The sequence below is a fragment of the Muscardinus avellanarius genome, assembly GCF_963383645.1.
Source record: "Muscardinus avellanarius genome assembly, chromosome: 3".
NCBI lineage: Eukaryota > Metazoa > Chordata > Mammalia > Rodentia > Gliridae > Muscardinus > Muscardinus avellanarius.
Genome location: NC_137788.1, coordinates 27,396,060 through 27,420,320, shown reverse-complemented (window position 1 = coordinate 27,420,320; position 24,261 = coordinate 27,396,060). Strand labels below are relative to the sequence as shown.

At 45.9% G+C, this 24,261-nt stretch overlaps 1 protein-coding gene across 1 annotated transcript in view; it reads left to right on the top strand.

Annotated features, from left to right (window-relative positions):
- Positions 1-24,261, top strand: part of CSMD2 (CUB and Sushi multiple domains 2) — a gene marked incomplete at both ends in the record, with an annotated part of 613,548 nt that overhangs the window by 425,434 nt on the left and 163,853 nt on the right. Inside the window, 3 exon segments of the mRNA XM_080690534.1 lie at positions 3,473-3,629; positions 4,775-4,966; positions 7,746-7,872. Coding sequence (XP_080546660.1) covers positions 3,473-3,629; positions 4,775-4,966; positions 7,746-7,872 — 476 coding nt within the window.

The following is a 24,261-nucleotide window of genomic DNA, read 5'->3' as shown; positions in this document are numbered from 1 at the left end:
AAATAATTCAGCAAAGCAGCTGGTGTTTCTATAACCAATTAAAATATGTAATGGAGGGAGGGATCTCATTCATAATAGAAATGAAAGCTGTAAACCATCTAGGAGAAAGTCCTCTGAAATGTGGCTAATCTTTACTGAGAAAATTATAAAACTTTATTTTAAGGGCCACGTAACTAAAATAAACACAGGAAGATGCCATATGCTCACAGGTGAACAGAGTCTCTGAACCAGCAATTCACAGAAGAGGACAGGAGAGTTGTCGATATGCAGTTGCTGCTGCTCAACCTCAGTGGTAATCAAGGAAATACAAATTAAAGTGAGATGCCATCTCACACCCCTCAAGCTGGAAAAAAAAAATCATAATGCCTGGGAATACCAAGTGTTGGCAAGGATACGAAGCAATGAAAACAGTCATATGCTGCTAGTCGGGGAGCCAGTTGGTATTCCTCTTTGGAGAGCAATCTGGCAATCTCTAACAGAGTTGGAGGTGTGCCTTCCCGTAACCAGCTCCTTCATGCAGGAACCTTCATACAAACGAGGCTGCTCCCATCATGACCATGTGCAAAGCTGTCCACGGAACATCCTCATCTTGAGATCAGCCACCTGGCTGAATTGTCTCATTAGATGGAATGGGCGTGGATAGGTGCTCTTGGAACTCTCAGGAAACAATTCCATCACCTGTGTATCTGAAAAACTGGACCATCAAGCAGTTCTCTGTTAGGAAATCAGTGTATGCAAAGGCTCCATTCCCACCAGCCATCGAAAATAGAAAAGTACCCAGGAATAAATAGAGAATTTTACTGAGAGACATAAATGACAACTTGATTAAATGGAGCCAGACACCATGAATATGGATCAGAAGATTTAATATCACACAGGTGCATTACTTCTCAAATCATTCTATACATTTAGTGCAACTCTGAATGGCCCATGCTTTCTTTTTTTGGGATTTTTGTTTTACTTTTTAATTTTGGTGAAATATTTGAGTTTACTCGGAAGAGTAAATATGGGAGAAATGTGTTTAAGTTAAAAGAAGACAAATGAGGATTTTCCTTACTACCTCTTTAAGTTTATTATGAAACTACAGTAACTAAAGCAGTGTGAGTCATGCATTGGTATAGACAAATGCAATAGAATGCAAAGTTTACAAACAAAACCACATTGACATGACTGTATATAAATTGTATACATGATAAAGATGGATTTAAAACTGGTGGTAGGTGGAATATTTACAAATAGGCTTTGACTAGTCAACCAGAAATAAAGGTAGACTCTTAAATGCCAAAATAAGTTTTAGGTGGATTTAAGGGTAAACTACTGGAGGAAAACTGGTTTATTTCTTATAGTACCTTTTCTGAGTACAAGGGCACATATTCCAGACACTGTTGGGTAAATAAGTATACTATGGATTGGGTTAATTTTATGATGGAGATTCCTACAGCTATTTAAAGGCTCTTATGGAAAAATATTTAATGACTTGAAGAACATACACATTCTCATAGTGAAAGAGCAGGCTGACATATGGTATCTCCAGTTTGATCTAATTTAATTTTTCTAAAATTAAAAAAAAGAAGCAAATCTATATAATCAAGAAATGCCTAGAACAGAGCCTGTAAAAGTGGTCCGCAGAATGCAAAAAGTGCTGAAAGTTGTTTTTCTTTTCCTTGTGCTCTTCTATTTTATAATTTTTTCAGAAATGAATTTTTATTGTAACAATACAAATAACATTTTTGTTCTTAATGGATTAGAACATATTATGCTTTGAAATTCAAGAAAACAAATCCTGTACCCATTAAACGTTTTATTAGTTAACAGCAATTTCTTAATACCATCATATATCCAGTGAGTGTTCAAATTTCTAACAATCTCATAAATGTCATAATATTTTTTAAGTTTACAGTTTATTTGAATCAAGCTCCACTAAGGCCCAGTGGACAACACTGGATTCATTGTTAACGCATAGGCTTCTCTCTCCCTTGCTTTTCTTTGTCCTCCTGTAATTTATTGAGGAAATCTTGCCAATTGTTCGGTGAGACTTTCTGCATTCTGCACTTTTCTGACCACCTGTCCATGGCATCAATTCACGTGTTCTTCTCTCCTTAGTATTTCCTGTAAGATGGACATTGGCTCCAGTGGCTAGATCTGGCCAGTTTGACTCTTTGGGACAGTCATTCCGTTGGTGGTGGTCTGCCTTGTGTTATGGAGCACACGGCATCTGATTTTCTTTTTTTGTGGTGATGCTAGCAACTTCCTAATCACTGCTAGCACCGTGATTAATGCCTTGATCCATTCATTCCAGTAAATGTTTTGATGGGTAAAAGTATTTTATGACAATTTAGATACAACAGTGGACTAAGGTCTTGGAACCCATGCCACTGCTGTGGCTGATGAAACCCCGGGATTCTCCTGGTCTATCAGTAACACAGAGCGATTGCACATAGGATCTGGAAACAGACTTGAGGCTCCCAGGAGCCTAAACAAATCTGTAACCTACAGCACTGTTAGCTTGAAAGATGGCTTCATAAATAGTAGGATGGAAATATTGTTTCAATTTGCTGGCAGCTGGCACCACATCATGTGCCAGGCACAAATATTCATCACCCACCCATAGATCCCATCTTTGATATTTACCAGAGCGCCAGGGGGTCTTTCACTCAATCACAACTTCTGTTGCTATTTGTACAATTATCTAGAAAGGAGCAGCAACCTCGAAACCCGGGGAGCCAGTTCATTATTCTGATGATTGTTGTCTTTGCTGGTGCCCAGAAGTTCAGGGGACAGATGGGAATCGGGCAGACCAGATGCCCGTGCCATTCCACCCTTGGCAAGCCCAGCAGGCCCTAGCTGGAGCCCTCATTACAGGGGCAAAGGGGCAGAGGCTGAGCTTGGGGAAGGGAAAGTCACCGTGCCCTGCTGCTCCTTTTAACTCCGTCTTGCCTGGATCCCAGGGATCATGTCCAGCAGGGTAGTCAAGACAGGGGACAGCCACAGTGGGATAGGGTCAGGTGGGAGGATGTCGTCTCGCCTACTAGAAAGCCAGGAGAGAACGTTTAGCAGTGTAGAGATGTCTAAAGCTTTCAGCCTGTCTGTCTGCAGAAACAGATGGCGTGGGGAGTCAGGCGATCCCAACCTGGCCTCCCCAGGCTATTGAAGAATAAGCTGGTGCCATATGGGGGTTGAGGGAACAGGAGCAGATCTCCACTGGAGAGGTTAGAATGGCAACCTGTTTCCAAAGACTAGATTCACACTAAAGGCGAGCTGAGCAACACTGAATCGCCGTCAAGAGGAGACAAGCTAACTTGCTCATTTGCTAGCTTTATTCTGCCATCTTCCTTGCCTCTGACTACTAAGTTCCCTCCAACAGTTGCTATCAACATACGCTCTGGGAACGTGGGCTGTGGGGCGCAGAGGCGTTGTCCAAAATAAGGCCACGCTGCTGATGATACTGGGTTGGGGTCCCTCCTGTGTCCAGGTCTACGATGGCAACAACAACTCTGCTCGCTTGCTGGGGGTATTCAGCCGCTCTGAGATGTTGGGAGTGACTCTCAATAGCACATCCAGCAGCCTGTGGCTTGATTTCATCACCGATGCCGAAAACACCAGCAAGGGCTTTGAACTACAGTTTTCTAGTAAGTCTTTCTTGCATCTGAACGGACAATGAAGTACAGCATTCCCATTTTATTCTTTTATTTGAACATCTGCACTTATATACTGTTTAAAGTCCAATGGGTCTCTATCGACTAATGAATGGGTAAATAAAACGTGGTATGTCCAAACAATGGAATATTATTTGGCCATAAAAACAAATGAAGTAGTGATCCTGGCTTTAACAGTGCACTAAAGTGAAAGGAGCCCATCTCAAAGGCCACATAGTGTACGTTTCTCTTTCTGTGAACTGCCCAGTGCAAGCAAATCCATAGAGACAGAGGGTAAATTGGCTGGGGAAGTTGAGCGGGAAATGTCTATGAGTTTCTTTTAAAGGTGATGAAAACATTCTACCACCGATCTTGACAACAATTGCCCGGCTCTGTAGACACTGAATTGTCCACTTCAGATGGATGAATTATGGCATGTGAATTTTGTATCAAGAAACCTGCTAGGGGTTTTAAAAAATGTTGAGTATTGCTCAGGATCCCCTTTGCCCCAGTGCTAGGCTGCTTGGCAGAGGGATCTTTGCCTGTTTCAGAAGTGGCTTATTGCAGAAGGATTAAATCAGGTCGCATTTGAACTCCATTTTCATTATCTGAAAATTGTGTGCATTTGGAACAATTTATTTAACCTCCCCAAATCAGTGCCCTCAATTGCAAAATGAGATAATTCTTCCTCCCTGTAAGCCTCCTGTGAATAATAAGCGAGGAGTGACACAGCGAGGCCCCATGCTGTAGGTGTCCTGTATAACTGTTTCCTCCTCCGGCCTTTTTCAGCAGAATATGTTTAAGAAAGGCATAATGGGGCTTCTAAATGTATATTTAGGGTGACTTTTCCATATTACCTGATCCCATCAGAACGTCTCAGCAAACTGGAACAGCTCCTGCTTGCAAAATGCTGCGGGGTCAGCAAAAGAAACAGAAACCCCAGCCCCTAGGCCTGAAAACTATTAAGAGCTGGAATCGCTTCCGTCTAGGAGCAGGGGAAAGAGTGCTCCCTGGGAATGTGGAGGGATCCCGTGGTGAGCGGGGAGTGACAGCAGGACACCGTCCCTGTGCGGGAGGAGGACAGGAAGCATAGTTTTTGCCCCCAAAGGTTTTGCTCACTCCTCTTGTATCTCCTCCAGGTTTTGAGCTCATCAAATGTGAGGACCCAGGAACCCCGCAGTTTGGCTACAAGGTTCACGATGGAGGCCATTTTGCAGGGAGCTCTGTGTCCTTCAGCTGTGACCCCGGCTACAGTCTGCGGGGCAGCGAGGAGCTGCTGTGTCTGAGTGGAGATCGCAGGACCTGGGACCGGCCGCTGCCCACCTGTGTTGGTAAGCAACCTCCTGCTCTTCAAGGGACCCCTCAGGTCTTCTCCCCACTCCAAGCTCCAGCCTTGGTCTCATTAGGGATGTCCAGGGCCTGAGGACTCTTGTTAATGGGCCACATTGTTCGATGGATGCCCTCTTCCATTTCCATGTGGCCACACCTCCTTACGCCTGCGCAGCAGCAGACAGGGTCTGCCCTCGTGGAGCAGGTGGGACCAGAGCCAAGTCACACCCTTGGTCACACCACAGGTGATGGGGAAGTGGTCGGGGAGGCCAGCAGAAAGGAGAGGTGGGACTCTTGCCCAGGTTCCAGGGCTTCCTGCAATACTAAGAATCCAATGAGTTTCCAGCTCACCAGGAGTCTCAATTTCCCTGTAGGTAAAATTGGAGGAATGTTGCAAGAAAGAGTATGACAGCTGGATGTGGTGCTGAGACAGAAGGATCACAGGTTCAAGGACAGCCTCAGCAACTTAGTGAGGTTCAAAATTAAAAAATAAAATGAGGCTAGGGGTATAGCTAGAGAATACAGAAGAAAGAAAGAAAGAAAGAAAGAAAGAAAGAAAGAAAGAAAGAAAGAAAGAAAGAAAGAAAGAAAGAAAGAGCGAGCTAGCCTCAATCTCACTCTTAAAGACTAGGACAACGAACTTAAATATTTTGAAGCCTATGATTGTTCCACAGTGTCGGCAGAGGTTGTGTGGAAGCTTTGCGCGTGTCATAGGACAAGAGGCACTGATCCAAGGCAGAAGTGCAAAAGAGCAAAATCGATCTTTCTGTTTGGTTCTTTCGCCTCCCTGCTAATCAATATTTCCACCACACTAATTTGCCCTCCTTCCCCAACACCAGGCCTTCTCCACCCTCCTCCTTTTTCCCCATGTCCCACAGCCCAAATGCATCTGTGCAGCACTGGCTGATCTTATAAGAACGTCCAGTGGCCAAACATTTAAGTGTCTACCAAGCCCCATGTGCCTGAATCGGGCAAGTGTATGTCTGGGTACTAGAGGCAGAAAAATAAAAAGCAAAAGAACAAGGCCCGTTGGCTGCCCTCCAGGAGCAAGGAGAATAGACATATAAGCAGATCCTTCTCATGAAAGATGAGCACTGTAAACAGAGTTGTGTGCAAAGTGCTGGGGGACCTGGAAAAGTTCTACATAGGAAGTGACATTCCAGTTGAGAGTCAGAAGGATGGGTAAACACCACCTCCAGGAGGGCCGACAGGATGAGCCAGCTTGGTGGGGTGTGTTAATGGCCACAGCTGGTCCTTCCCCAGAGATGACAACATCATGGTTCCTTAACAGAGGATAGAGGGCCAAGAATTTTAAGTAGGATCAGAGTGGCAGCCTGTGCGTCGTAGCCTCTGGGGTCTTCCTCTTCTTCTGTCCTCGAGGTTTGACCCAATCTGTGGGTATGCCCCCTTCTTTTTCTCCCTTCATCTCTCCATATTCCCTTCTTTTCATTCATGTGTCGAGTCCTGTGTAGACACTAGGGTTAAAGAGGAGAGAGCTCCCAAGCCATCCAGGGAAACATACAACAGAGCAGAGCAGAGTGCGGTGCCCTGGGCAAACAGGGGAGGGCAACCGTGAGGAGGGAGGGGCCTCACACTGGAAGGCAAGAGTCTCTTGACTGTCTAGGATGCCCGCTGGACTAGACTGAGTGGGCCTACTCTAGCAGGGCGGATACAAGTATTTATGCTTTGGGCCCTGGAGGCCTTCCCCATTGAGCCTTAGCGCACGTTCTCGAAATCCGCCTATCTTGTACAACATATCTGAACTTTATTCTTTTTTGTGAATGACTGATATTCTGTTATATAGATATACCACATTCTGCATGTCCATTCTTCGGCCAATGGACGTTTGGGTTGTTTCTATTTACTGGCTATCATAAATAATGCTCACTGTATGAATATTCATGGTCAAGTTTTTGTGTAAATGTGTTTTATTTTCTCTTGGATGTACACCGGAGCACAGAACTGTTGGATCACTATGTTTAACATTATGAGGAGCTACCAGATCGTTTTCTAAAGTGGCTGCATCTTTTTACTTTTATTTTCTTTTTTGTACTGAGAATCAAACCCAGGGTATTCCACCACTGAGCTATACCCCCAGCCCTATTTTTTTTTTTTATTCTTTATTCTGAAACAGGGTTTCACTAAGTTGCTGAGGGCCTCACAAGTTCCTGAGGCTGGCCTGCGATCCTCCTGTCTCAGCCTCCCAAGAGCTGGTATTTACAAGTGTGTACCACCACGCCCGGCTCCCTTTTTATATTTTTATTTTGAAAGAGGGTCTTGCTAATTTGTTAAAGGTCTCACTAAATTGCTTCAAACCTGTAATCCTCCTGTCCCAGCCTCCCAAGTTCTAGGATTACAGGCATGCACCATTGCACCTGGTTCATTTTACATTTCTACCAGCAGTATGAGGTCTAGTTTCTTACATGTGTTACTGTCCGTCTTTTTGTTATAGCATTCTAGTGGCTGAGAAATAGGATCTCATCGTGATCTTGATTTGCATTTCTCTAATGACCAGCGATGTGAAGCATCTTTTCACATGCATATCGGTCATTCATATATCTTCTTCAGAGAAATGTCTATTCAAATCCCTCGCCTCTTTTTAATTGGATTATGTGTCTTTTTATTGTTGAGTAGTATGGATTTGTTTAGGGCTCTAAATACAAGTCTTATCCACCTGGAATAAATGAGAGGGACTGGAGGTCCGCCTGCAGGAGGAGAGCGGCAGAATGACTTATCGGCTTGGCCACCCCATGAAGCTCACACTATTGGGATTTCTTTCAGCTGAGTGTGGAGGGACGGTGAGAGGAGAGGTGTCGGGGCAGGTATTGTCGCCCGGGTATCCGGCTCCCTACGAACACAATCTCAACTGCATCTGGACCGTTGAAGCAGATGCCGGCTGCACCATTGGGTAAGTGCCAGGCCCAGCAAAGCAACCCTGCCATTCATGGAGGGTCATCACCAAGCATCCGCTAGTGCTTGGCCCCTCCTGCCTCTCCTCGAGGCCCTGGGGATCAAGAGTGGTTGCTGTGATCCCTCACTTGGGCTGGGTCTCATGGAAAACCTGAACAGGCCAGTCTCAGTCTCAAGTCAACAGGGCTTGAAGCCAGCCAACACAGGCTTGGATCCCAGTCCTCCCACTCACAGACTGTGGGGCTTTGGGCAAGCCCCTTAACCTCTCTGAGTCTCACTAACTTCTTTGGTTATGTGGTTCTGGGGACAAAGGCTTTGAATGAGACACTGTGTATAATGACTCAGCATAGTCCCTGGGACATTGTGAAGGTTTAATGATGCCAGGCAGTTCCTCTGACAGTCAGAGCTGTGTGACCCTGGGCAGGCGGCTTCTCTCTCTAGGTCTGTCTTCACATCTGTAAAAAGTGCATGCATTTTCAGGTCATAGGGGGAGTAAATAACAAAAGCTGATACTTGGCATGTTCTCCCTTCCAAATATAACTTCCTTCCCCTAGAAACATCTAACAGGAATTTCTTACTGGAGCTCCTAGGAACCAGAGAAGAACGGAGCAGCACTCTCTGTCCAGAGCAGGACCTGCCGTAGTAACTCTTCACAGGCTTTGTTGATAAGGGTGATAAGCCCCAAGATTAAATGGGCATTGTTATTTTTATTCCCATTTTATAAATGTGAAAGCTGAGAATCCAAGAGTATGTCTGGATCGTGCAGGGAATCAGAAGGCACGGGTAGTGAGCCCAGATCCTTCTGAATTGTCTCAGTATAATACTATACTGCTGGGAGGCTGGGCTTTGAGCTGTGGTTCATACAAATTAGAAGGCCCAAGGCAGTTTGGGGCGGCAGCCCCTATGCAGGCATGAAAGGAGACCTGAACAAGGGAATTGTGAGGAAACAGTCTGGCTGGAGCAGGGGATGCATGTGGATGAGGAATGCACTGGGTTAGAGTATGGCCTGGTCATGGAGGATCTTAAATACCTACCAATAAGTAAGAGAGAGCCATGGTAGGTGCTTGAGCAGCACTGGCCCAACTGGGTGGTTTGCAGTGCAGAGAGCTCACGGGAAGGCAACCATCAGAGTCTATTGCAGCAATCCAGGAATGAAGTGCTGAGGATTTGGAATGAAAGCGGAGCCAAGGAAAGGAGCAGAACCAGGAGAAGACCCCTGTCCTCCAGAGTGTCTGATGAAGGAGACTGGCTGTGTTGCTGCCAGAGATATAAACACGCATATCCTCACTGGTACACATGCGTCCTTAGACAGTTCAATTAATATGAAAGAAACGCAGGAAGCATTTCTGGTATGCACGTTTTTGAGCTGGACAAGCGAGTTCTTCGGGACACTGCTACCAGGGAGACAAGTTATATACTTTCATCCTGCACACTCCTGCTGGGCTGAGCTGGAAGTGCACCTCTGATTAGAAGCCCCCACGGCACCCCACGAAGCCCGTGGCCCTTCACAGCATAAAAGCTCCACATCTCATAATGGCTATGGGGGCCACCACGGCCTCAACCCACCTCTCCAACATTATTCCTCTCCACTTCTCTTCTGCAACATCCTGGGAAGGCTAAATTCCTGGTTATCCCCATCCGTATGCTCATGGCCCAGCTCTGGACCTGTTTCCACCTGCCCTGCACCCAGAATGCCCTCCTCCCTGCAAAGCCTTCCATCTACAGTTCCCCATCCCTCAACGTCAAGGACAACATCAACTCACCCAGGAAGTCTTCCTTCCTAAAGCCATAGTCTCTGCTGATCTGTCTTTGTAAGTCCCCGGCTCTCAGCACAGTGCCCCTGTCTCAACCAGAGCTGACTATTTGATGAGTGAATAAAAGGAGCAAATGAAACAGGCCTCTGTATGAAGGCAGCTTCGTGACTAGCAGCTCTATAGCCATCCCCAGTAAGTACCAAATGGACAGCGAGGGCCTGGAGAGCAAAATGACCACTTTGCTTGCATGCGTGCAGATGCAAATCAGGAGAAAGTCCAGCTTTCCTCACCTGGAGCATCATTCCTTCCTTTCTTCATGCTCTCCAACAACAACCCTGTTAGTTTGCTACATGGCGTTACGTATGTGAAGGAGCCCCGCCGGCTGTTCACGAAGGGGACTCCTGGTGTCTGCTCAGAGCAGGGTGTGGCTTGAGGAAAGGAACAGGAAGGCGGTCAGGAGGAGAAGGGAGAGGTTACCCTGGAAGAGGTGTCACTGTAGCAGTCTAAAGGATGACAAAGGCTGCCAGAGGGCTGAGGAGGGAGGTCCGAGGGAGGGGAAGGGGCTCCCCAGCAGGCAGGGCGAGGCAGTGTGCCCACCTGGAGGAGCTGGAGCTGGCCCCCATGGCCAGATGACCACCTGTGAGTTGGTGGGCAGCACAGCTGTGGACAGAGCAGATCTGATGGACAGGTCCCTCCAGCACATGAGGGCCTTGGGCTACAGTGCGCATCTGGACGCCTCCTGATAGCTTCACGAGGCTGAGGGGGGTGGTCTGGCTCCGGGAGCCCCCTGAGGTGACTGTCTCAGTGTGGTGGGCAAGTGGCTGTGGAAAGGGGGAAGAAAAGACAAATTCATGGAATATTTAAGCAGCTACCCCAACTGAGCCTGCCATCCATAGTAAAGATGGAAATGATGTCTTCTCTTTTCCCACTTTTCACTGTGTAACCATGTGTAAAATATGCAGAGGGGATGGAAGAACAGCATGCTTTTCCCTGTATGCCTTCTCTCTCTTCTCTTCTCTTCCAGTCCTCACCTGCGCTTTGTTTGGCTGAGACACTCAAAAGTATGTTGTAGAAACCATAATGCTTTGTTCCTACATACTTGGGCAAGTATTTGTCCAAAGAGGACAGTCTGTGTGACGGGCACGTTAGCGTCCCTACGATGTGCAGCAGCATTTCCCTGGGAATCGAGGCTGGGGAGCAGGGCTGGGGGACAGCAGCGCAGACGTGGGGTGCTGACATTGGAAAAGCACAGGATGTCAACAAGGGGCATCTGGGCAGGACAGAGGATGCCTTCACTGCCGGGAATGGCCGGGGAGAGGTGGCGGGCAGGCAGAGGCTCAGGTCGAGGTACACCCAGGAGGCACGCTCTCCAGAGTAACAGAGTAGAAACTGGGACCCTGGGGCATGCAGGCTGTGTCTAAGGACCAGAGGTGAGAAATAGAGTGCAAGACAGATACAGCCCTCCTCCCTCAGGAAGGCTTCTAGGGCCACAGCCAGCCAGTGGGAGCTGAGGCCAGGTAGGCAAGGTCTTCAGACTGCATCAAGGCTTGCAAAGAGTGGAGAGAGGGGGACGCAGGACACCTTCCTCTACCTCTTCCCTCCCCACCCAGTCAGCCCTCCCACCAGTGCTTGCAGAGTGCACCTGCCCAGAGCACTAGCTCCCTCACATGCTGGCCCTCCCTCTCTCCTCCACCTCAGTTCTTTCCTCTCCCTCTCCCTCTCTCTCTCCTTTTCTTATTCCTTCTTCCTTCCTCCCTCTCTCTTTTCTCCTGTCTCTGTCCTCTTTATTCCTTCTCCTTTTCCTCCTCCTCTTTCCTTCTCTTCCTCCTCCTCCCCTTCCTCCTCCTCCTCCCCTTCCTCCTCCTCCTCTTCTTCCTCCTCCTTCTCTTTCTTTCTCCTTCTCTTCCTTGTCCTCCTCTTTCCTTCTCCTTCTCTTCTTCCTCCTCTTCCTCCTCTTCCTCTTTCCTTCTCCTCCTCTTCTTCCTTCTCTTTCCTTCTCTTCCTCTTCCTCCTCCTCTTTCCTTCCTCCTCCTTTTCCTCCTTCTCCTCTTCCTCCTCCTCTTCCTCCTTCTCCTCTTCCTCCTCCTCTTTCCTTTTCCTCCTTTTCCTCTTCTTCCTCCTCCTCTTTCTCCTCCTCCTCCTCCTCTTTCTCCTCCTCCTCCTCTTCTTTCTCCTCCTCCTCCTCATCCTCCTCCTCCTCTTTTCTCCACTCCTTGCCTTCTCTCCTCCCTCCCCCCAAACCCCACCTTGCTTGAGTAACCAGTAATAAAGTTCAGGGAATTAATAATTACACTATGGCCGGGCGTGGTAGTGCATGCTTGTAACGCCGGTAATCCCCGCGCTTGGGAGGCGAAGACAGGAGGGTTGCGGTTGCACTGGTTCGAAGCCAGCCACACTGGCTTAAGAGACCCTGTTTCCAAATTTTAAAAAATTTATATATATATACATATATATGTATATCGTATATGTATATTGTATATATATATATGTGTGTGTGTGTATATATATATATATATATATATATATATATATATATATAAAATTGGGTCTGGGAGTGTAGCCCTGAGGTAGAAGGGTTTCCAGGAACCCCAGTACCACCAAAATAATAATAATAATAATAATAATAATAATAATAATAAACACTATGAAAAGATACACTATGTATTTAAGTCCTTATTTAGTCATCTTTTATTGGGAATATAGACATTTTCTATGTAAAAGAAATAAATACTCCTTTAAATAAAAACGTCAAACTGCAACACTCGGTGCTCTTCTATTCACACGCCCCACGTAAGGTAGCCCTTGCCATCTGGCTGCTCTACTTACCGTGGAAGACACTTGGCGTGCCGGTAAGCACATAACGCAAATTCTGCCCACGTGGTTCCTAAAGCAAGTTCATCTCCATGCACGGCTCAGTAACTTGCTTTTGTTTTGCCAGTTAATCATACATCATCATCTTATTATGTCAATATATATAGATCTGCCTCATCCTGTCCGCTGACTACAGGGAATTCTACTGTGTGCATAGCCATAATTTATTTAACTACTTGCCTATTGATAAAGTGAATACTTTCAGGTTTTCGCTCCAACGAGCATCCTCTTACATGAAGCTTCTACGAGATACCTAACTTTTTACTAAAGTCGTGTTCTTAGAAGGCAAATTTGGGTACAAGGCTGGCTTCCCCACACCGCCTGCCAGTTGTCCATCCTTTGAGTCTTGAACAAACTCTTGCACAAAAGAATGCTTAGTTGTATCTGCTGCTTCCAGTTCTTTGTATGTTTTTCTTTTGGTAGTTTATCTTTTTCATATAGGGTATTTACCAAGGCTCATTTCTAAATACTCTGTCATTTCAGAGCTGGGCGTGGTGGCGCACGCTTGTAATCCCAGCATTCGGGAGGCTGAGACCGGAGGATCGCGGTTCGCGGACAGCCTCAGCTACTTAGTGAGGCCTCTGCAACTCAGTGAGACCCGGTTTCAAAATAAAGAATAAAAAATAGGAAAGGGGGTGTAGCTTGGAGGTTAAATGTCCCTAGGTTCCATCCCCAAACCCGCAAAAAAATAAAATAAAATAGTCTATCATTTCAGTTTATAATTCTTTCTTTCTTTTTTTTTTTTTTTTGTGGTACTGGGGATAAAACCCAGGCTCTTTCAACCTTCGAGCTATACTCCCAGCCCTATTTTTTATTCTTTATTTTGAAACAGGGTCTCACTGAATTGCAAAGTCCTCACTGAGTAGCTGAGGCTGTCCACGAACCGCGATCCTCCTGTCTCAGCCTCCTAAATGCTGGGATTACAAGTGTGTGCCACCATGCCTAGCTTCAGTTTATATTTCTTTGTGTGTGTGGGGGGGTACTGGGGATGGAACCCAGGGGCCTTCTACCTCCGGGCTACACTCCCAGACCTATTTTTTTATATATTTTTTTATTTGGAAACAGGGTCTCTTAAGCCAGCTGAGGCTGGCTTCAAACCTGCGCAATCCTCCTGTCTCAGCCTCCCAAGTGCGGGGATTACAAGTGTGTGCCACCACTCCTGGCTGAGTTTGTTTCTTTTCAATCCAAGAATATTAAAAACGTGTTTTTGCTACCAAGTGGTTATATATACAATTCATGATCTCTTTTTAAATTTTTTTGCTACATCTTGCCCTGTTTACTTTTTGGAATTTTCTGTCTTACTAATCTTCCATGGGTGTTTAGAAGATGAGTACCTAGTTCTGTATTTCTCACATCAAATGTTATTATGACAAAATGTTATTAGACATCATTACTACTTCCTTTTATTTCTAACTTTCCTATTGTGAGAGGATTTGATATAATTGGCTTTGTTTTTCATTTAGTGATTAAAGTTCTCTATCCTGTTTTTATTCTACCAGTGGTCTTGTGGGTTTTTTAAATTCCATTTTTAACAGTAATTATCCTGGTGTGTACTCCCCCTTCATTTGGAAAACCTTGTTTTTGTTTTGATTTCAAGGAAACTGCGTTTTCTGTTTTCAGCCTGATCTCGACAGCTTTCTTTTGTTTTTATCAAAATCTCCGCCTCGCATCTCTCTGAGGACATTATTTATGTTTTGTTTTACAATGTCACCTGTCTCCCCACATCGACTACATTTTGCAGTGGAACCATTAGGCTTGGCTATCCCGTCGGATTCTTTATATCCTATGAGTTTTATTATTCACTCAGCATCAAGTCGAAGCTCAGAGCCAGTCTCGGTACCAGCCTCCTGGCCGCTCGCATTAGCTCCGCAGCCTGTGGAGCGCTTCCAGTTCTCTGTGCCTCTGTCCTCATGTCTGAATGACAGCTAAAGACAGTGCCTACCTGGAAGACTCTGTGAGGGCTGAGTTAACATATATAAGGCACTTACAACAGTGGCCACCAGGAGCCGGGTAGACGGTCACTCCCTGGACATCCCCTAAGCACAGCAGCCCATAGGCCACTCCCCGAGAGTCACACATGGCAGATGTTACGCCAGGCAGGAGGCCTGTCAGCCAGCCCATAAACCTGTTCCCAGGGGCACAGTGAAGAGAGGCTTCCAGGCGCCTCTTCCTGCCCTGTCCCCACCCTGACCAAGCACTGGGGGCGAGGAGGATCTGTGATCAGGTTCAGCCTCACAAGCTAGGCAAGGTACCAAAGGGGAGCAGTGGGTGGCTGCAGGAATCTGGCCACGCTCCCCAGGTGTGGCCCATGCTGGAATGCATCTGTTCCTGTGTGTGTGTGTGTGTGTGTGTGTGTGTGTGTGTGTGTGTGTGTGTTGGTGAGAGCAGGCTGCAGGCAGACCCTTACCCTAGAACAAGGGCAGGTGGCTAAGGAACTCCACCCAGGCCTGGCAGCTTACAGCACAGCAGTGCAGTGACCCGCACCCCTGCCACCCGCACCTGGGTCACAGGTGCACAGAACACAGGCAGCTTGTCCTGGACAGCTCCTCTCCATCCCCAGGGTGGGGCTTGGAGTCTTCCTCGTTATAATCAGTGAGCCGGCTCCAGTAAAAACGAGAAAAGAAAGGTTCTGGACTAGTGATCATTGTCCCCGGTTTATAGGTGAGATTGCTGAGGTCCAGGCACAGTTTCCCAGGAGCGGGGTTTTGAGCCTGCTCTGCCTCTCCGGTTATTGCTCTTTCAGTCTTCCACTCCAGCCTGGTCTAGTTTTTTGTTTTTTGTTTTTTGTTTTTTTTTGTAACACAGCAGGACTGTGATGCAGTGTGGTGAGAAATGCAAAGAGCGGACTGAGGGCCAGTCCCATGTTCCAGGGTTCATGTTGTGATGGAGAACTAGGCAAACAAGCAGATACCTCCAAGACAGGGTGGATGCAGTACGTATGGGATGAGTAGTGGTTCAGTAACAAGAGAGACAGAGAGAAAGGAGGAGGAGAAGAAGGGAAGGGCCTAGTCCTGCGTGGAGGTGCAGGGATGATCTTTCTGCTTGGGGATGGAGGAGTGAAAGTATAAACACAGGGGAAAGGACTTCTAGATTTGCATGTGGGGGAGAAGAGAGGCTGCATGGATGAAGAGGGGTCTTGGCAGGACCCTGAGGACCAAGGCAAGAACTGTGGATGAATTTCTTAGCATCACCACCAGGAGCCGGAGGAACATTTCAAAGATGGTACCAACATTCAGTTCAAGTCAAAAATTTGGAGCATTTACTTGGAGCCAGGCATTTTGCCAAGCACTGAGGGTATAAATATAAATAAGAAACAGTCTTTTTCGCTTGAAGGTCTCAGGATTACACAGAGAAATTATATCAGCTAGGAATGGGAATAGAAAAACCAACTAAAGCCGGCTTCACAGACAGGGATTCATTTCTCTCCTGGAATAAGAATCTGAAGATCCCATCCAGACCCGATGCAGCTGCTCAGGGCTGCCACGACCTAACCTCCTGCGCTCCCATCCTGAACCATTCATCCTCATGGCCACTGAGTCAGCTGCCACAGATCCAGACATTGTATCTGTGTCCTGGTCTAAAATAAGAGGGCAAAGGAAAGTCCATAGAGCTCTCCCCTAGCAAAGGTTTGCATCTCTCTTTGGGAATAAGCTCCATCCTTAAAGACATCTTCCTACATCGCATCCATCAGAACATGTTACACCTGGCTGGGGAAAAGTGAGAAATCAATTTTGCTTTCCTTTTACAGTCTTGTGGTAGAGACAGATGAGTGGTTCGGAAATAGAGTACAGATCAGCCAACCCAGAGCCTGTGCCACAGACGCGCACGCAATGTGATGAATGCTATCGTAGAATTATGCTCCCATCGAGCAGCATCTGGAGGACAGTTCATAATCCTAGGTGGCAGTGGGGGCAGGGTGTCCCAGAGAAGCGCCTTTCATTCTAGCTGCACTTTAAAGAACAGCAGGATTTCACTGTGCCAGGTGGAAGGAGGTGCCTCTGGGCATGTGAAAGGGAGGAAGGTGCGGGCCTATCCAGCCGCATCTGGAGCTGCTGGTGGACTCAGGCAGTGCCTCTGCTTCAGGAAGTCTCTGGTAGCGGCGTAGAGGATAAATTGGCTGGGAAGCATGACAGGGGCCTAGAACAAGGATCCTGGTTCCATTCAGAAGAACCCACTTCTCCTTACACACAGATTCATTTGGGACTGAGAGCCAGGATGGCTGGCTGTTGGAGGGACCGCCTAGATGCGATCCTTTGCAGGCGTGCCCTCCTGCAGAGATCTGGGACCTGTGGAGGTCAGAGAACTTCTTGCTCTTGGCCCCTGATTTTTGTTCCTAGTTCCCAGAGAACCATAAATCACATATTAAACTACTAGTCCTTGCTTGTTGATTTTTAACCAGAGGGCTGTTTCTTAATGATTAGCACAGAGGAAAAGCTGGAGGCGCCATCTTTATTTTTTTTATTTTTTTTTTAATTTTATTTTATTGGTGCACTGTATTCATACATCATAGTGGGATACAAACTTTTGTAGACATACATGCACACATCGCCCAGTCAGCCCCCACCCGATCCCCACCCCATTCTCTCCCCATCCCTCCTTCCCATGCTTGGCTTAGTGGTTGACATCTAGTATTATAGCAATTTATCCAAAATTAAAAATGATAATCTCACATAACAGTTTCATTTGTCTGATACCAAGTGTTTGATGATTTAAAGATAGCATTTCAATATTTCTTTTTGCTTTCTTTCTTACTAGAGCATATTTTTTTCTGTTTTTTAGGTGAAACTATCATATATTTATATATTTATTTTTCAGAAAAAAATCTATCCTAATATGAAATATGAATTCTAGATACCCAAAACGATCTTGAAAAAGAACAAAGCTAGCAGATATATATTTTCTGATTTCAAACCATATAAAGCTACAATAATTGAAACAGTGTAGTACTGTTCTAAAGGCAGATATATAGACCATTGGAGTTAAATACAAGCCTAGAGCTAAATTCTTCCCTATATTGTCAAGTTATTTTTGACAAGGTTTCCACGAACATTTGGTGGTGGAAATAATAATCTTTTAACTAAATATTGTTGAAAAATAATAATTACATGGAAAAGAATAAAATTGGACCTTTACCTAATCCCATATACAAGTATTAACTCAAAATAGATAAAAGACCTAAATATAAATCTTAAGACTATAAACTTTTAGGAGAAAATCTGGGTCATAAAACCTCACAACATTGAAATTGGCAGTGATTTCTTGGATATGATTTCAATGGCACAGGCAACAGAAGAATATACAAACTCCCTAAAAAATAAAAGAAAATATTGTATATCCAAAGACAACGTAAACAGAGTTAAAAGTTACTAATAGAATTGGATAAAATATTTCCAAATGCTATATCTGAAGGTATATTAATATTACAACTAGAAATCCTAAAAATTAACAACAATAAAGGCAAACAATACAACTTAGAGATAGGTAAAAGACTAACATAAATAATGAATCTCCACAGATAACCAATCTTAGTTGTCTGTTGGATGGAAACTCTTGTTTCTCTGGTTCTGGTGAGTGTTACCTATTTCTTCTTTGTAGTTAATCTCTTTGAGTATTTTCTCTAGCGCTGGTTTTGAAGACATAAATTCCTTCAGTTTCTGTTTGTCATGGAAGCTTCTTATTTCTCCATCTAATTTGATAGAAAGTTTTGCTGGGTAGGAAATTTTTGGCTGGAAGTTGTTTTCTTTCAGAGTTTGGAATATGTTACTCCAAGCCCTTCTGGCTCTCATGACTTGGTTTGGGAAGTCTGGAGTGATTCTAATTGGTTTGCCTCTGAATGTCAGTTGGCTCTTTGTTTTTGTTGCCTTTAAGATTCTCTGCTTGGCTTCCACATTGGTCATTTTGACAATTATATGGCGTGGGGATCCTCTTCTCCGATCCTGTCTAAAGGGAGTTCTATAGGTTTCCTGGATCTGTGTATCAACCTCTTGCTCTATGTCTGGAAAATTTTCTGCTATTACTTCCTTGAAGAGATTGTTGATCCCTTTGGTTTCACTTTCTTTTCCCTCCTCTATTCCAATTATTCTTAGGTTAGCTCTCTTAAAATGGGCCAATATTTCTTCAATGTCAGATTCCTGCTGTTGGATATTTTTTTCTAGATTAGAAACTATGCATTCATTTTTGGATTGCTCATCTTCTAAGAGCGAGATTCTGTTCTCCATGTGTTCTAATCGGTTGTTTGTGCTTTGAATTGAGGCCTTTACTTCATTAATTGCATCCTTTATCTCTTTTTGGCTCTCTCTGAGTTCTTTTCGAAGCACCTCTATTATTTCTACAGTTATTTTCCTGATTTGATCTTCTAGAAATCTCTGATTTTCTGTTTTATCAGGTTCTGATGTTGTGGGGTTGTGCACATTCATTACTCCAGGGTTATTCCTCTTTCCCATGATTTCGGAGGTTTGTGCCTTCTCTGGGTTCTTCCCTTGGGTCACTATGGCTTCACTTAAGGTGCTCTGGATCTCGAGTCTGTATTATCTCAGACCCCACTACTCCTTTACTGGGTTGTATCACAGAGTCTCCGACCCATGGAGTCGATAGAGGCTGCTTTAAACTATGGGGGGTGCCAGGTTGCACGTTCTCCTATGGTGTGATATCTCTGCCACCAACACTCCCTCACTGGATCAAGTCCCAGGAGGCCCAATACTGCGATTTCTCCTCTGTGGCCCGCAATTTGACTCACTGTTCTTGAGTACGCAGATGTAGCTGTACTGGACTCGGTGAATTCACTGCTGCTGCCGCCGCCGGTTGCAATATGGCGCCTCTGCCACGCCCTCAGCCATGAGGCTGGCGTATTTTTTCTTCTCTGGTTTTGATTTTCACTCTGAATCCCTGCAGCGTGTGCTGAGCTCAGCCACTGGGAGCTTTAAATGCTGTCTGCGCCGAAAGATCCCGCCTGGCTGTTCCGCAGCGGCTCACCTGGCTTGCTGTAGCCGTCCCTTGAGTTCGCCGCTGCCGCCGTCAGTATGGCGCTGCTGCCGCGTCCTCGGGCTCGTGTGTCTCCTCTGTGGCCCTGAGCTCTGTTCTCAGTCCGCTTTCTCTCTGGAGCCTGGTGGGTTTTTTTGTTTTTCTGGTGATGGTGTTTTCTGGCTATGAAAGGCGCTCTTTTTGTGGTAATGGAGATTGGTTGTTAGCGGGACTCTTAAGCCCCGCTTTTCTCAGTCGCCATCTTCCCGGAAGTCGCCAGGCGCCATCTTTAGATGTTGGGTACCAAGCAACAGGATCGTGGGGAGGAGGGGCACAGTTTGGATTAACCAGATCCCCCGCCCAGTGCAGCTTGTCTTCCTGGGAGGATGCTGGACCAGACAAAACATCTGGCTGTACCTGCAGGCCAGCTCCCCCCCGCTGCCATTTCAGATCCATCATAGGACAGCAACTCCCCACTGTGGTCAGCGACTGGACCGCTGGCCCAGAAGAGGCAGAAGGCACCGGAAGTGGAGCTTGTGTTCACAGCTCTGGCCAGCGATCCTGGCTGCAGGTTCAACAGCTTCCAGGAGGTTTCTTTTTGAGCAGCACCTGTGAGTTAAAGTTGAAACAGAAAGGGCTATGTTCTTGCTCTGCGAGTGCTGCCCTCCTGAAGGAACCTATGGATGAGCACGCGCTGCAGGCATTCCTTTGTCAACGTTAAGGTTTCAACAAATCGAGAAATGGCTAAAAGGAGCTGGAGAGTTGTTTTGAAGAAGAGGATATGAACAGCCTGAGAGGTATAAATGTGGCTTTGAGATTGGCAGTGCTCGCTGGTGATTTCGTTTTTTTCCTGGATCACTGCTAGAAAAAGAGACACAAACTACTTCAAATTATCCAAGAATGATAATCCTGCCGAGCTGCACTGGGTAGTTGAATTGGCCAGAATGTATCCATTTGACTGCCAGTTTATGATCCCAGAAATGAATTCCGACACCTTGTAGGAGAACAAGTAGTTCAGCCAAAGAAATGCACACGAAATGCACACGCCATGTTGGGTAACACGCTGGACCAGTATAGATCACTCACTCCCTTTCAAAAGACAGGTTGAGGATAATAGTGATAATTAAAATAAACTTAAGGAATGCTTACATGAAGCCTAGCATTGTAAGAAAAAATAACACTTTCCCTAAAACAAGAAAGGTGTTTTTTCTGAAAATATTTTACTATGTTAGGCAGAAGAAAATTCAAAGTGCTACACATATAATGTTCTTTAAGTATAAAGGAGTAGGGATGATAAGTAGGACAGGGGGATGGGGGAAGAGGATGCTGATGAGAGAGAAAGGCAGCCATGAGACAGGTAAAGAATGAAAAGAAGTGGGCGTGGTGGCGCCACTTGTAATCCCAGTATTTGGGAGGCTGAGGCAGGAGGATCCAGGGTTCCAGACCAGCCTCAGCTACTTAGTGAGGCCCTCTGCAACTCAGTGAGACCCTGTTTATAAGCCAGGCGTGGTGGCGCACGCTTGTAATCCCCGCGCTTGGGAGGCGGAGACAGGAGGATCGCGCAGGTTTGAAGCCAGCCGCGCGCGCTGGCTTAGGAGACCCTGTTTCCAAATAAAAATGTAAAAATAGGTCTGGGAGTGTAGCCCGGGGGTAGAAGGGCTTTCAGGAACCCCAGTACCACAAAATAAAATAAAATAAAGAATAAAAATAGGGCTGGCGGTGTAGCTCAGAGGTAGAATGCCCCTGGGTTCCATCCCCAGTGCTGAAAAACAAAAAACAAAAGAATGAGAAGAAAGCAAATGCCCAAGAACAACTAAAATCCACAACAGCAGCACGTGACTTGCAGGAAATAAAACGCACTGAAATAGGCAACGAGCTAGAGAATCCAAGACTGCAGAGAAAAAGTGCGAAGGTATGAAAGTAATGAAAGAAAAGTAGCCAAGCATGGAAGGCGGAGGGACAAGCTGGGCAGCAGAAATGAAGCCGGAGACGCAGCAGTGCACACATGGCCTTCTCACAGTCGGGGCCTGGAGTTCCAAGGCCAAGGTCCTGGCAGATTCAGTGTATGGTGACGACCCATTCCATGTGGACGGGGCCTTCTTGCTCGTGGTGTAGGGGCAAACAAGCTCCCTCAGCCTCTTTTATAAGGTCCCATTTGTGAAGGCTGCGCCCTGGGATTTAATCACCCCTAAAGGCCCCACCTCCTAGCATCTCCTTGGGGATTACGATTTCAGCAGATGAGTTTGGGAGCAACACCAGCATTCAGACCATAAGGCAGACCTTTCTGCTGCCTCCCAGTGACCAAAGCACATCTCATAGCTGCAGCTCATTGTGAGGGAGGCCAGGCCTATGAAGAAGAGGAATGGAGAGTTGAACACACAGCATTGTTGTGTCTCCCAACAATGTTCTGTTAAGTGTAGATCTGCTTTGATCTGGCCACCGCAGTGCAGTGCTCGAGGCAGAAGGGAATGTGGGCGCAGAGGCAGCAGTGGAGCAGGCCAGGGTCATGGGAGCGCAAGGTAGGCAGGATCCCAGAGTGGAGGGTCCATAGATATAGGGTCCCAAGCAGAGAAGGTCTGGGGCCTGGCTTCAGGATCAGCAAAGAAATGAGATTGTGTGGGTGAGTAGGACGCAATACCCAAGAGGAGCGTGCTTATGGTGTGTGGGGGTCCCATTGAGAGCCCCCCAAATGCCAGTACACAGAAATAGAAAGACTATTGCCGCATATGGACAAGCTCTAACTGACCCATGGGGAGGGAGGGAAGGAGCGAGCTGAAGGGCTGCCCGCCAGCTAAACATCTCTATTACAAGGTGCAGGTTGCTTAAAAGAAAGGAAAATCTTCCAAGTAGGAGAACAACAAAATATTAAAAATGAAAGTTTGGGACAAAGGGGTAGGATAAAAACACACAAGGCAAGGAGAATTCTTTCGTATGATAAAATGCACAGTCCACAATACTGCTCACGGTCATGAATCTTTATGCACTAAATAACTTGAGAAAACATAAAGCAAAATCTGCTGGATATTGACAATCATTGTAGGAGACGTTACTATATCTCCCTTAGTCAAGTTTTAAAAAAAAATGAATAGAACAACAAATTTGTTTCAAGTTGTTTTACCGTTTGTGGATTTTATTCTACATAGCACTAGTTGCTTTACATGTGATTTGATCTATAGTAAACCTCTTAAGGACACTGATAAATAATGTTTCTGCTGTTTTACATAGGAGTAAACTGAGGCTCTGCAAGATCACCCAATTAGGTCTTTGATTCCACAACCAGTGGTGTTTTTATTTTGTTTCGTTGTTGTTGTTTAATTTTATGGGAAAGGCTAAGACAGGATCACAGGTTCAAGGCCAGCCTCAGCAACTTAATTAGGCTATTAGCAACTTAGCAAAATCTTACTTCCAAAGAAAAAACAAGGCAAAAGCATGACAGATTAGAGGCCGACCTTGCCAAGACCCTGTTTCAAAAATTAAAATATATAAAAAGGACTGAAGATGTAGCTCAGAAGTAGAATGCCCTTGGTTTAGATCCCCAGTGCAGAGTGCTGGGAAGTATGGTCTGCAGCTGTGGGCTGGAACAAGCTCACCTACGGGCATAGTAACCTGGGCACTCATGATGACCTGCATTCTGAGCCAGCAAGTACATCAGCTCAGGGACTGGCCCTCCCTGGGTACCTGGGTCTCTCTCTGTCTTCCATCATGCAGGAAAGACAGGATATAAACCTGAGTCCAGAATATGCAGCGTTTTCAGTGACCTCGAGCCCAGTTGTATTCTCCCACGTTTGAAAATAACCAAAGAGTTCTTTTTCTTTTCTTTATAATACCAGCTGGCCCTAAGAGAAAAGGGCCTCTAATATAGCTCCAGACACCAATGCCAGCTTGGGGCTTTGAGTTGTCTTCTCAGCTTTTACTCTTTGGATAGCACGATGCTTTAATTATTATTGTCTGCTATTATGATCATGGTTTAATTGTTGGTTTGCACTGGGGTGGCTCAGAGGGGGGGCATTTTCTAGAGCAAGTATTATTTTCTTATTGTCATTTCCAATGTCACTGAGGATAATTTAAGCTGCGTTCTCATCTGGGGACAGCAGTGATTTCTGACCCCCTCCCTCCTGCAGCAGCTGTTCGTTCACACGCCATCTTCCCTGATGTAAAGATCTGCTGTCACTGCACAGATCTGCGCGGAGTCCGTTGGGTTCACGCTGTGGTGACAGTTGCCTGGCAGTGCCCGGGGCACTTTTAGATTCTGGGGCCCCAGTCAAGAGGCAAAAGAAATCAACATGTCAAGAAGCCACAGTTTGTTTTCTCTCTTTCCTTTTTTTTTTTTTTTTTTTTTTCATTGCTGCACGCTGTTCCAATGTGCACTGGATACAGATGAGCCTCTAGTGAGGCAGGCGGGATCCCAAAAATGCCCAATGAGTTCAAATTTCAGACTGAGAGAACAGAGGGGCCTGACCCCGGAAGCGAGTGACTTCGGAAGCGAGTTTTGCCTGTGGACCGCACTAGCGGGGGCAGGCTCCCATGAGAATCTAGTGTCCTCCTAACTTCTCCAGTTGGGGCTCTAGTAGAACCTTATTTTTTGTGTCTGGTACTGGGGATTGAACCCAAGGGCCTTCTACTTCAGAGCTACACTCCATCCTTATTTTATTTTTTCTTTGGAAATAAGGTTTTGCTAAGTTGCTAATAGCCTCATTAAGTTGCTGAGGCTGGCCTTGAACCTGTGATCCTGTCTTAGCCTCCCAAGTACGGGGATCACAGGTAGGCACTACCACTCTTGGCTTAGACCATCTCTTCCTAGC